The sequence below is a fragment of the Cherax quadricarinatus genome, chromosome 75 (assembly GCF_038502225.1).
Source record: "Cherax quadricarinatus isolate ZL_2023a chromosome 75, ASM3850222v1, whole genome shotgun sequence".
NCBI classification, from domain to species: Eukaryota; Metazoa; Arthropoda; class Malacostraca; order Decapoda; family Parastacidae; genus Cherax; species Cherax quadricarinatus.
Genome location: NC_091366.1, coordinates 13,845,889 through 13,860,530, shown reverse-complemented (window position 1 = coordinate 13,860,530; position 14,642 = coordinate 13,845,889). Strand labels below are relative to the sequence as shown.

At 41.5% G+C, this 14,642-nt stretch overlaps 1 protein-coding gene across 1 annotated transcript in view; it reads right to left on the bottom strand.

Moving 5' to 3' along the window:
• Window positions 1-8,812: 8,812 nt before the first annotated feature.
• The window catches only part of LOC128691920 (sterol regulatory element-binding protein 1-like), a 54,531-nt gene continuing 48,701 nt past the window's right edge, over window positions 8,813-14,642 (bottom strand). The window contains exons 13-15 of the mRNA XM_053780900.2: window positions 10,377-10,541; window positions 10,135-10,270; window positions 8,813-9,298 (exon numbers count right to left, since the gene is read on the bottom strand). Coding sequence (XP_053636875.2) covers window positions 9,078-9,298; window positions 10,135-10,270; window positions 10,377-10,541 — 522 coding nt within the window. The 3' untranslated portion in view covers window positions 8,813-9,077. The remainder of the gene's footprint in view (window positions 9,299-10,134; window positions 10,271-10,376; window positions 10,542-14,642) is intronic.

The window sequence follows — 14,642 nt, the reverse complement described above, 5'->3', positions numbered from 1 at the left end:
AGATATTTCCTTTCATGCTCTTAAGAGTGGTATGCGCATCATCACAGTCCAGAATTCTACCCAAGCTCATGATCTTTCTCTTCTTTCACATATCGATACTATTCCTATCACTATTGAAAAACATCATTCCCTCAATTCTTGTAGTGGTACTGTTATTCTGCCCCATACCATAGTCCAACAGAACTTCCAGACATGTGGCAGTGACATTCTCGAACAGCTGGAACTCCAAGATCTCCCAATTCTCAAGGTAGACACTTATGTTCTTCCCGCCCGCGGGAAGAACTTTTGACAGCCGTTAACTCCCATCCTCTGTTTATGTAGCAGGACATCAGTTACAAGTTCTGAAGGTGATCCCTACACCGCAACAGTGTAGGAATTGCTGGTGATTTGGCCACCCAGCAAAATATTGCAGATCTATAGCTGAATGCCCAGTCTGTGGTGCCGATGACCATTCTAATACATCTTGCAGTCGACCTCCCTCTTGCCTTAATTGTCATGAGGCTCACCCTTCGTACTCTTGCCGTTGCCAGGTCTACTTAAATGAGCGGGAAATTCGTTGCCTCAAAGAGGCAGAAGGTCTCCCTTATGCTATGGCAGTTTCTCATCTCCGCCTCCAAGGGAGACTACTCCATGTTTCTTATTCTCATGTTTCAAAATGTCCCCCCACTTCTGGGGTCCCATCTTCTGCAGCCTCCTCTGTGGTTGCCAGTCCCATAGTCACTCCTGTATCTAATTCTTTTGCTGTCCTGGGCTCAGACGTCCCTACTTCAACACCTCAGTCTGTCCTCACTTCTTCGTGTTCTCCCTCACAAACCCTGGTATCGACAAGACCTTGTACGACACCTCCTCCCAATCGACCCTCTATTTCTCAGAGGTCCAACAAATCTCCTTTAACCCCTCCTTCCCTTCATCCACCTCCACATTTTACCTTCCCGGTCTCTGTACCTAGGTCTTCCCCTTTCACTGGCTCCGTTACAAGTGTGGAGGTTCATCCTCCTCGTACTGTGCCTTCCTCCCCTGTCCCCTCCGAAGTTTCTTCCTCTTCTGCCACCTCCCGGGTTTCTGCCTCTTGTGTCCCCTCCCACACTTCTCCAGTTCCCTCCACCCTTTCGCCCCCCCCCCACCTTGGTACAGTCCATTACAGCTCCGATCTTTACTCAAACTCCTCTTCCTTCCATCTCCAATATTGTCTCCCATACGCCATCTCTGAACTCCGAAACACTTGAAGCAATCTCTGAATATATTGCAGAGACCAAACCATCAATGGACACTGATCCACCCTCTGTTCCTTCTCTTTCCTCTTCTCTATCTGCGCAGCTCCTTTCTTCACAACACGCCGTTCCTTCATGCCACCGCATGTGGACTTTTCTATTATTATTATCAAAAAGAAGCGCTAAGCCACAAGGACTATACAGCGCTGCAGGGCAGGAAGGAAGCGAGGGCATCAGGTGGCAAAAGGGAGATGGATGAGTAATAGGTTATGGATAACAGCGGGGCAGTGGATGGTGAAAGGGTAAAGGGCAGCAAGAGACTGAACTAGAAAGGGCTGAGGGGAGTGCGAAAAGTATCATCAGAGTTTGTGGAGTAAATCAGTCGCTGTCAAGAAGTCAATGAGAGAGTCAGGATTAAAGGAGGGTCCATCAGCAAGAAGGGAAGGTAAAGAGAGAGTAGTAGAACGAAGACGACGTTGGAGGTAAATTCTGCGTGCTCGTTGATAGAGAGGGCAGTCTAACAGAATGTGGCTAATCGATACTGGAACTTGACACTGCTCACAGAGAGGAACAGGGTGACTCTATATGAGATACCCATGAGTAAGATGAGTGTGACCAATGCGAAGGCGGGAGAGAGTGGTCTCCCAACCTCGGCACTGATGACAAGAAGATGGCCAGTAACCTATGCTCGGTTTAATAGAATGAAGTTTGTTACCGAGCAGAGTTGACCAATGTTGTTGCCAACGGGTGCGAAGGTGGGTAGCTATTGCAGCAAAATAGTCCAGAAATGGAACACCTCGATAGGAAATTGGTAGGTCATGTACTGCTGACCGCGCAGCAGTGTCTGCCTGTTCATTGCCCTGTACGTCGACATGACCAGGGACCCCACAAAAAACAATATCTTTAAGTTTGGTAGAGATACGGCGTAGCCAAAGTTGGATACGGAGAACTAGGGGATGAGATGTATCATATTTTCGTATAGCCTGTAGAGCACTAAGGGAGTCTGAGACTACTACAAATGATGACACAGGCATAGATGCGATACGAATAAGTGCAGCAAGAATGGCATACAGTTCAGCAGTAAAAATGCTAGCTGAAGATAGTAAATGTCCCCGCACGACGCTGTCCGGAAAGACTGCTGCGAATCCGACGCCGTCTGAAGACTTAGAGCCATCTGTGTACACAGCGGTGGCATGAGAATGGGAGTGGAAGTGATCAAGAAAAAGAGAGCGGGAAGCCACCGTAGGCAGTTGAGCTTTCGAGCAAGGGAGTGAGAAAGAACAGACCCGAACAGCTGGAACTTCCCAGGGGGGTAGGGAAAAGTGAGATGCTACATGAACATATAAAGGTGGTAACTGAAGGGAAGACAAGAGTGAATGTAGGCGAAGAGAAAAGGGACGGAGCAAACAGGGGCGGCGAACGAATAATGTCTACTAATATCGGTGACCATTCTATAAATGGAAGGATTGTGTAGATCATGAGAGCGTACATAGTAGCGAAGGCAATGGGCATCACGGCGATCAGACAAGGATGGAACATTCGCTTCTGCATAGAGGCTCTCAACAGGGGAAGAGCGAAAAGCACCAAGGCACAAACGTAATCCTTGGTGATGGATAGAGTTAAGGCTAGAGAGAGTAGCAGGAGAGGCTTTTCTAACCCTTCTAGTCCATAGGTACCTTTACCTGCGGATTTCAGGTATCATTATCGTTGCCAATCATGGCCTATTTATAGTGGAATATTCGCGGCCTCGGGTAATCGGGGTGAGCTTCAGATGTTGCTCTCCTAGTTTTCCCCTGTTGGTGTTTGCTTACAGGAACCAAAATTACACTCTGCCGTTATCTATCCATCTCAGGCTATAATTTATTGTATTCTTCAGATCCTTTTCCTGATGGGACCTTTAATGAAAGTGCCCTTCTTCTACGCACTGATATTCCGTACCATCAGCTATTTGTTCGTACTTCGCTGCATTACACAGCAGCCCGTATCTACTTGCATAGGTGGTATACACTCTGTTCTTTGTATCTCTCTCCTTCTCGGGCATTATCTATCCCGGATATTGCCTTTCTTGTTTCGTCATTACTGCCACCACTTCTGTTACTTGGCGATTTTAATGCCCATCATTTCCTCTGGGGGGTCTCACTGTGATTCCCTTGGCATTCAGTTTGAGGCTTTTCTTGCTACCCACCCCCTCCATGTTTTAAATACAGGTACTCACACCCATTTTGATCCTCGGACTCGTACTCTCTCTTGCATCGATCTCTCAGTCTGCTCTTCCTCCGCCGCATTAGATTTCACCTGGTCTGTTCTCCCGGATTTACATGACAGTGATCATTTCCCAATCACTCTTACTTCCCACTCATATTCACCACCTCTTCGTAACCCACGCTGGCAATTTGATCAGGCAAATTGGAACCTTTACTCACAACTAACTGTTTTTAGTGAGGTTCCTTCTTCGTCCTCCATTGATAAGCTTTTACACCTCTTCTCGTCCTCCGTTTTAACCGCAGCTTCTCATTCTATACCCCAAACTTCAGGCAGGCATTCTCAGAAATGCGTGCCTTGGTGGTCTCCTGCTTCTGCTCGTGCAGTACGTTTGAAACGCGCTGCGTGGGGCAGGTACCGGTACAATAGAACCACGGAGAGACTTTTTGATTTTAAGCAGAAGCGTGCGATTGCTCGCCGTGCCATCCGTGACGCTGGCGAGATTGTCTCCACCATCACCTCTGCTTCCTCTATGAGTGCAGTCTGGAAAAAAGTACGAAAACTGAGTGGTAAATATTCTCCTGACCCGGCTCCTGTTCTGCGGGTTGCTGGTGTTGATATAGCAAACCCACTAGATGTTGCCAAAGAAATTGGCAGTCATCTGGTCCGTATTTCTCAGGGGCTCCATCTATGACCCTCATTTCTTTCCTCAAAGTCTGCGAGAGAGTTAGCACCCTTGGACTTTTCTTCTCTCAGAGAAGAACAGTATAATGTGCCTTTTACACTTCAGGAACTGGAGGCAACACTCTCAGCCTGCCTATCATCGGCAGCTGGGCCCGACGACATTCATATTCGTATGCTACAACATTTACATCAGTCAGCCCTTGCAGTCCTATTATGCCTTTTCAATCTTATTTGGTCACAAGGAGTTCTTCCACAGCTGTGGAAATCTGCCATTGTTCTCCCTTTCCGCAAACCGGGTACTACGGGACATGAAGCCTCCCACTATTGTTCCATTGCTCTTACCAGTGCAGTTTGCAAAGTGATGGAACGCCTGGTAAATAGACGTTTAGTGTGGTATTTAGAGACACAACAGTCTCTCCGCTCGTAAATATGGCTTTCGTAAGGGCCGTTCTACCATAGACCCCTTACTACACTTGGATACGTATGTTCGTAATGCCTTTGCGAATAACCACTCACTTATTGCCATATTTTTTGACCTTGAGAAGGCATATGACACAACTTGGAGGTATAATATTTTGGCCCAAGCCCACTCCTTAGGCCTTTGATTATTATTATTATAATCAAGGGGGAAGCGCTAAACCCGGAGGATTATACAGCGCCTGGGGGGGGATGTGGAAGGCATTCAGGCTTAATTCGGGTAACTGGAGCACAGATCCAATTCCCTAAATCAAGAGCCCCTCACCAACATCAAGGAACCTTCCTTGAGGGGCTTAGGCCTTTGAGGCAATCTACCATCCTTCCTAAAGAACTTTTTAACTGACAGAGATTTCTGTGTTCGGGTTAATAATGTGCTCTCCCTGGACTTTATCCAAGCTGAAGGTGTCCCCCAGGGATGTGTTCTGAGCACAACACTTTTTCTCCTTGCTATAAATGATTTGGCCTCTAGTCTTCCATCCAATATTTGGTCATCACTCTATGTTGATGACTTTGCTATTGCCTGTGCAGGCGCTGACTGTCACCTCATTACAATTTCTCTCCAGCATGCGGTCGACCGTGTTTCCAATTGGGCCACCACACATGGGTTTAAATTTTCCAGTACCAAAACTCACCAAATTACTTTCACTAGACGCTCTGTCATCTCCGATCATCCTTTATACCTCTATGGCACCCGTATCCCTGAACGTGATAGTCAGGTTTCTAGGCCTCCTCTTTGACCGTAGGTTATCCTGGAAACCTCACATTACCTCTCTGAAGACAACTTGTCACAGCCGGCTGAACCTTCTTAAAACCCTTGCTCATCTTTCGTGGGGAGCTGATCGTCGAACTCTCCTTCGCCTACATTCCACCCTCATTTTATCGAAACTTGACTATGGTGACCAGATCTATTCAGTTGCCTCTCCTGCTACCCTATCTAGCCTCAACCCCATTCATCACCAAAGATTACGTTTATGCCTTGGTGCTTTTCGCTCTTCCCCTGTTGAGAGCCTCTATGCAGAAGCGAACGTTCCATCCTTATCCGATCGCCGTGATGCCCATTGCCTTCGCTACTATGTACGCCCTAATGATCTCCACAATCCTTCCATTTATAGAGTGGTCACCGATATTAGTAGACATTCTTTATTTGTTCGCCGCCCCTGTTTGCTCCGTCCCTTCTCTCTTCGCCCATATTTGCTCTTGTCTTCTCTTCAATTTCCACCTTTCTATGTTCATGTAGCATCTCACTTTTCCCTACCCCCCCTAGGAAGTTCCAGCTGTTCGAGTCTGTTCTTTCTCACTCCCTTGCTCGAAAGCCCAACTGTCTACGGTAGCTTCCAGCTCTCTCTTTCTTGGCCACTTCCACTCTCATTCTCGTGCCATTGCAGTGTACACAGATGGCTCTAAGTCTTCTGATGGTGTAGGATTCGCAGCAGGGTTTCCGGACAGCATCATACGAGAGCATTTACTATCTTCAGCTAGTATCTTTACTGCTGAATTGTATGCCATTCTTGCAGCACTTATCCGTATTGCAACTATACCTGTGTCATCATTTGTGGTTGTCTCAGACTCCCTTAGTGCTTTACAGGCTATACAGAAATTTGATACACCTCACCCCTTAGTCCTCCGTATCCAACTTTGGCTACGCCGCATCTCTACCAAGCATAAAGATATTGTTTTTTGTTGGGTCCCTGGTCATGTTGATGTACAGGGCAATGAACAGGCAGACACTGCTGTGCGGTCAGCAGTACATGACCTCCCAGTTTCATATAGAGGTGTTCCATTTACAGACTATTTTGCTGCAATAGCTACCCACCTTCACACCCGTTGGCAACAACGTTGGTCTACTCTACTCGGCAACAAACTTCCATCTATTAAACCAAGTATAGGTTACTGGCCATCTTCTTGTCACCAGTGCCGAGGTTGGGAGACTACCCTCTCCCGTCTCCGCATTGGCCATACTTGTCTTGCTCATGGAGAGGCGCCCTGCTCCTCTCTGTGGGAATTGTCAGGTTCCATTATCGGTCAGCCACATTCTGTTAGACTGCCCACTTTTTCAACGAGCACGCAGAATTTACCTCCGTCGTCGTCTTCGCTCCGCTGCTCTCTCTTTACCTTCCCGTCTCGCTGATGGACCCACCTTTCATCCGGACTCTCTCATTGACTTTTTGACAACAACTGACTTCACAAACTCTGATACCTTCAGCCCTTTCTACCTCGATCTCTTGCTACCCTCTACCCTGCCCCGCTGTTTTCTGTAATCTACTGATTGCCCTCCCCCCTTTTGCCGCCCAATACCCTCGCTTCCTTTCCTACCCTGCAGCGCTGTATAGCCCTTGTGGCTTAGCGCTTCTTTTTTATTATAATAATACTGAGTATACCAGGAAAAGTTTACGGTAGGGTTATTGAAAGAATTAAGAGGTAAGACAGACTGTAGGATTGCGGATGAGCAAGGAGGTTTTAGAGTGGGTAGGGGAGGTGTAGATCAAGTGTTTACATTGAAGCATATATGTGAACGGTATTTAGATAAAGGTAGGGAAGTTTTTATTGCATTTATGGATTTAGAAAAGGCATATGATAGAGTGGATAGGGGAGCAATGTGGCAGATGTTACAAGTACAGTGGAACCTCAAATATCGAACTGCTCCCAGCTCAACCAATTTTGTAAGTGCTTTTATAAGTGTATTTTTGAGGGTCTGAAATGAACTAATCTAATTTACATTATTCTTGATGGGAATAAATTCATTCGGTAACGGCACTCGAACAGCTGTCTGGAACGAAGAAAGTTCGATATTTGAGGTTCCACTGTATATGGAATAGGTGGTAAGTTACTAAATGCTGTAAAGAGTTTTTATGAGGATGGGGAGGCTCAGGTTAGGGTGTGTAGAAGAGAGGGAGACTACTTCCCGGTAAAAGTAGGTCTTAGACAGGGATGTGTAATGTCACCATGGTTGTTTAATATATTTATAGATGGGGTTGTAAAAGTAAATGCTAGGGTGTTCAGGAGAGGGGGTGGGATTAAATTATGGGGAATCAAATACAAAATGAGAATTGACAGAATTACTTTTTGCTGATGATACTGTGCTTATGGGAGATTCTAAAGAAAAATTGCAATGGTTAGTAGACGAGTTTGGGAGTGTGTGTAAAGGTAGAAAGTTGAAAGTGAACATAGAAAAGAGTAAGGTGATGAGGGTATCAAATGATTTAGTTAAAGAAAAATTGGATATCAAATTTGGGGAAGAGTATGGAAGAAGTGAATGTTTTCAGATATTTGGGAGTTGTGAAGGATGAGGTTAATCATAGAATTGATGAAGGAAAAAAGGCGAGTGGTGCATTGAGGTATATGTGGAGACAAAAAATGCTTTCTATATAGGCAAAGAAGGGAATGTATGAAAGTATAGTAGTGCCAACACTCTTATATGGGTGTGAAGCTTGGTTTGTAAATGCTGCAGCGAAGAGGCGGTGGAGATGTCCTGTCTAAGGGCAATGTGTGGTGTGAATATTATACAGAAAATTTGGAGTGTGGAAGTTAGGAGGTGTGGAGCTAACAAAAGTATTAGTCAGAGGGCTGAAGAGGGGTTGTTGAGGTGGTTTGGTCATTTAGAGAGAATGGATCAAAGTAGAATGACATGGAGAGAGTATAAATCTGTAGGAGAAGGAAGGTGTGGTAGAGGTCGTCCTTGAAAAGGTTGGAGGGAAGGGGTAAAGGAGGTGCGTGAGCATGTTAGATAGTGAATGGAGACGAATGGTATTTGGGACCTGACGAGCTGTTGGAGTATGAGCAGGGTAATATTTAGTGAAGGGATTCAGGAAAACCAGTTATTTTTATGTAGCCAGACTTAAGTCCTGGAAATGGGAAGTACAATGCCTGCACTTTAAAGGAGGGGTTTGGGATATTGGCAGTTTGGAAGGATATACTGTGTATCTTTATACGTATATGCTTCTGAGCGCCTCTGCAAAAAACAGTGATTATGTGCGAGTGAGTTGAAAGTGTTGAATGATGATGAAAGTATTTTCTTTATGGGGATTTTCTTTCTTTTTTGGGTCACCCTGCCTTGGGGGGGGGAACACACAAAGCACCGTTAGTTGTTCCCTAGTTGATCTTTAACATTTGTAGATATAATCATAACTGAGCACTAAACCCACAAGGGTTAATACAGCACTTAAAATTGTAATTCCAGTGTCATTACCTACCCTGTGTAGTTATATACAAGTTTATTTTCAAGGATAATTATACTCGACTTGAAAGTTAACAAAAATAATTTCATATATACAGTACACAAATTCTTCAGTGTGGTGCAGGTACAAATTTAAAAAAAAAAAATTGTTCATAGTCATTCCTAAATTTTTGAACTATTTCCATGATTTTATGTGCAGTACAATTGTACCAATTAATTTATGCAAATAACCAGGAAACATCATGGCAACTATTGATGAACAAACATTTCTATTAGTTTTAAAAAGTTGTACATAAAGCACAAAGCAGAAAACAATATTTACAGTACAGTCAACCATATGAAGATACTCCAGTACCCAGACTCTTCATGAGAGTATAACAGTCTTGAAGTCTTCTTTTATCACCAATTTTTTCAAGTGTTTTTGCTGCTTCTGCTAGCATCCCTGCTCTTTCACCAGGCGAAGACAGTAGTGGTGATGGAAGATGTCTACATGCCAGCATTAATGCTGTGGCATGCTCTCGATCACCTGTAAAACCTCCAAGTTTCTTTTCTGTTTGGGAACAAAAATTTAAATTACTATGATGGAGAAAAAAAAAAAAAAATGGGTGGGTAATAGCACTTTCATGATACTGGACACTTGCCACCAAGGTATGGTGATCCAGAAAAGACAACATACTACCAGTAACTAGTACCTCTAAATGTATAGACATGTGCAATGTATGAGGAACTCTTTTAGATGTTTTGTTCAGGAAGCTCCTGGCGAGTAAAAAATTTATTTCCAGAAGGTAGTTACACAATTTGATGGCATTTAGTAGTACATGGTAAACTCCCATTATGCAAAGAATTTCATGCAAGCTAATAATAAAAACATAACCTCTGGTTATTGCATTCAGTAGGAAGCACTAAACCCATAGGGATCATCTACAATCATGGGGGTATTAGTGAAGGTTAGTGCTTAGGAAAGTGGGAAGTAACCAGGTTTGATCCAAGGACAGTAAAATCCAATTCCTTAGAGCAACAGTGGTATCAAGGAACCTCCCTTGAGGGGGGGGGGGTTCTTATTTTTAATTGTAACTTGCCTGAAATGCTTTGCACAACCAAGGGCTTTTCATGTACAGTACTGTCATCCATGTATGATGTATCGAAATACAAATTCTCCATTTGTAATTTTTTTTTTTCACAATACCTGTCTTGTTAGGAGTAAAGGATATCACAATTTAAATGACCATCTAAACCTAGTTCTAAAGAATGATGCATTGAAGAGAATTGTGAAATACACAGGAAAATGGTTTATGACTAAAAACTTTTTAGATGGAAAAAAAGAGAGCCATGTAAAGGATAAACTATATTCATATTCTATATTTAAATGAACCCAAAAATGCTTACCTTTTCCACAAATAACAGATGGCTTGTTGGATCTGTGCCTCAGTGACCTATCCAGCAACTGCTGTGTTCTAGCAGGTGAGGCTCCTGCCATCATTCGCAGTGTTGCTTCATGCAAGAACACACGAGCAAGTGCACCCTGTGAATAAGTGATACTTTTGGATGGCAAATATATTTATGGATTAATTTAATTTTTAATCAAACATTTCTATATTGAGCAAACTAATCATGGGAGTACAACTTACAGGAATGTGCTGAACTAATTTCCGCAGCAGAGCCAAATCATGTTGGAATCCCTGGAGTACATGTGCTGGTGCTACAGTTAGTGTGTCACAATCAGTAATGGACTCCCCCTCCCACACAATTGTCCGAACACCAAGAAGCGAGTCCACCACTATCAGTTGAACACTCTAAAAAAAATAAAATTTAAAAAAACTAACATTATATTAATTAGGTAGCCCTTGTGGCTTAGCACTTCTTTTTGATTACAATAATATATTAATTAGGATGCACCAACTCAGTTTAGCATTTCTCCACTTAAAGTAAAATAACATAGGGAAGCTGTATAGACCTTGTGGCTTAGCGCTTCTTTTTGATTATAATAACAACATAGGGAAGACTAAACCAACTGAGCTCATATATCATATATATTTTACCTTGTTACTCCTGCATGATAAACTGTTGCTTCAGCCAACTCTCAAGGAAAGCAATGCAGAAGCACTGCAATATAATTGCTCTGCAATGCAACTACAATGCATCCTTGTCAGAGGCAAGATCAATGTTTTATAGTAGTTCCAACTTATGCTGAAATGTACTGGTATTGCCAAGCGTAATAAATTATTATAATTTAAAAAATTTCCTTACTCTTTCTTTTAAATATTCACACTTTATGTAAAAGTGTTGTTGCAAAGAATTGTTAAGATACTGGAAAATATAATATGAAAACAAGAACACAGTAACCGCCCAGGGAGGTACTACCGTCCTGTCGAGTGAGTGTAAAACAGAAACCAGTAATTGTTGTACATGATGGTAGGATTGGTGTCTTATTTTGTCTCAAACGTGTGGGATACCAGTTATATGTTGCTACTTCTACTTGCACTTAAAGTCACACTACACATGCATATATATAAATGCCCTTTTGGGTTTTCTTCTATTTTCTTAATAGTTTTTTTCATTTCCTTTTATTTACATGGGAAAGTGGAACAGAATTGTTCCTCCATAAGCTATGCCTGTCGTAAGAGGCAACTAAAATGCTGCAAGCAAGGGGCTAGTAACCCCTTCTCCTGTGTACATTACTAAATTTAAAAAGAGAAACTTTCATTTTTCTTTTTAAGGTCGCCTGTCTCAGTGGGATACGGTCGAGTCATTTAAAAAAAAAAAAAATGCGTATGATATGAATTAGCTAAAACATAAATCAGAATAACATCTTTCCCATAATACTTTCACACTAAGCAGCATCACAAATACAATATTGCCACAAGAATAAAACGTCTAATGAATGCCCTTGATCTAGTGTTGAGCACTTCACACAAACTGTCAATGTCAAAAGATTCATTATCCTAACACTCTCCACAAAGTCCTGTTTAATTTCAATTTTGCAATTAACATGCATGGCAGTTTCTCATCATATCTATTTTCTTTGCAGACATTTTTCGCAATGAAGTCTTAACAATACACTATATGGGGCTCCAGCATGGAAGCCACACCTAATCAATATAAAGCAACTTAAGAAAAGCTAGAAGTTTGATTTTCTGGAACTGAATGAGGCAAACTTACAAAGGAAGTGTAAAGGAATTACACTTATGAAGAATATTATGATGTAAAAAACACAGCACTTAAAAATTACCAGTTAGGAGTAAAAAAAAAATAGGCTCATCAAGATGCAAGGAAAACGATCATTGCTAAGTATGCAATGTGCCATAAGGATGCTATGAAATTTCAAGTTTCAGGGTAGTCTGAAAGCATCAACTAGATTGTTTAGTGGTGGAAATCAACTCTAAACATGGTATTATTTTGTAACAAATGGTTTAAAAAACCGACAAGTTGAAGATTGAGACACTTGTGCAACATACGATGGACTGAACACATTGACTCCAGGCTGCGGGACTGATTACCTCAAACTTCTCCTCTCCTTACACCTTTCTGCTTTGCATTGGACTGATGAAGCCACTGTGTGGCAAAACTTTTCCTCAATAAAGATTCCCATATGGTGCATAAGTGTCTCAATCTTCAACATGATATTATTTTACTATACTCTTCAACAAATCCCTTCAATCTAAAACCTCCCACAAAATGAAATAGTAACCCCTTCAACAAAATTACAGCTTAGCGTACAATTATTATAACATGAAGGGGTAAAACCGTGTGCTTTATTCAGTGCTTGACTAATGTTTTACATGATACATGTCACAGAATTTGGTTTACAAAAGCAGTTTCTCGCATAGAAAATCCCATGATGATGCAAAGAATCTTGGGCACATTAAAACTACAACTTAACACTGGATAATGCTAGCATTAGGCATACACTTAATGTAAAACCTGCAATACAAAAACATTTGAAAACAATTCACAAGCAGGCTCATAGACAACCACACACTATACAGTACATTCTTTCTTTCAACACACCAGCCATATCCCACCGAGGCAGGGTGGCCCAAAAATAAAAACGAAAGTTTCTCTTTTAAATTTAGTAATTTATACAGGAGAAGGGGTTACTAGCCCCTTGCTCCCGGCATTTTAGTCGCCTCTTACAACACGCATGGCTTACGGAGGAAGAATTCTGTTCCACTTCCCCATGGAGATAAGAGGAAATAAACAAGAACAAGAACTAGAAAGAAAATAGAAGAATACCCAGAGGGGTGTGTATATATATGCTTGTACATGTATGTGTAGTGTGACCTAAGTGCAATAGAAGTAGCAAGACATACCTGAAATCTTGCATGTTTATGAGACAGACAAAAGACACCAGCAATCCTACCATCATGTAAAACAATTACAGGCTTTCGTTTTACACTCACTTGGCAGGACGGTAGTACCTCCCTGGGCGGCTGCTGTTTACCAACCTACTACCTAGGATACAGTACATACAGACCTCAAATGTTGAATTAATAATGAGAGGCACTCTAAACAGCATTATAATCATTAAGTAGTATACAGTGGACCCCCGGTTTATGATATTATTTCATTCCAGAAGTATGTTCAGGTGCCATTACTGAATGAATTTGTTCCCATAAGGAACATTGTGAATTAGATTAGTCCATTTCAGACCCCCAAACATACACATACAAACGTACTTACATAAATACACTTACATAATTGGTCGCATTGGGAGCTGATGGTAAAGCGGGGGTCCACTGTATTGACAAAGAAGTGCTAAACCTATGACAGTCATTCAAGAAGGAATAAGGCTGAGAGCTGACAAGTGGTTGAAAAGACACTTAAAAAAAAATAACTACATTCACTTACAAGACCAAAAAAGAATAAAAACATGAACACGCGAAATGCTGAGAGGTGATCATGTTAGCCAAGCATCAGTGACGTCAGGATATACAGTAATCGATGCTTCCAAATTTGTTTTTGTAATAGGTTTTCCTAAAATATACATTCTGATCTATTTGAGAGTATCTGTGACACACTTTACCTGTGGGTACCATGCAGTAAGTACCTCTGATAGTCTACACATGTAGAGCAAGCTGTATAAAACCTACACAAATCAAGATACCAAAATATTGAATGATCTCTAATATTTAACTAATCTGTTTAATATTAAACATTTGAAAGAAATTTTAATAAAGAACATGTCTCTTGCCATTTATGTGTATCTTACTATTTTATAATTATTATTACACAAACTATTAATTTTAAGTTTTAGTATATTAAATATTTGTAATTACTGTATTTACAATGCTACTAATCTAAAATAGCTTACATTTTCCAACTGCAATCTTATAGATCAGTTCTGTATTATTTCACTTTACTTTCCTATATTAATGTTCATAAACTGCTGTGTTAACTCAGGAAATAAGGAAACCTTCTATGCCAATTTTAGTAATCATTTATAAATTTAAACTGCACAACTCTTAATCCCCTATGCCATTCTAATTCTCTCACATTATGCATAGTTTATTTTGTCACTGAGAAATAATCTTAGTACTTTTAGGTTTAACTTCAGTTCTGGGTACATTGCTTAATTAAATGGACTTCACAGAAAATGCTCACATCACCTGTATTTTGTAGTAGCAGCTGTCAATGACAGTCTCCACCACCACATCACCATAACACTAATAAAAGTTTACCAATTTAACCCTTTGACTGTTTCGGTTGTATATATACACGTCTTATGAGGTACTGTGTTTGATGTATATATACTCATAAATTCTAGTGGCTTCAAATCAAGCAGGAGAAGCTGGTAGGCCCACATGTGAGAATGGGTCTGTGTGGTCAGTGTGCACCATATAAAAAAAATCCTGGACCATGCAGTACATAATGAGAAAAAAAAACTTCAACCATTT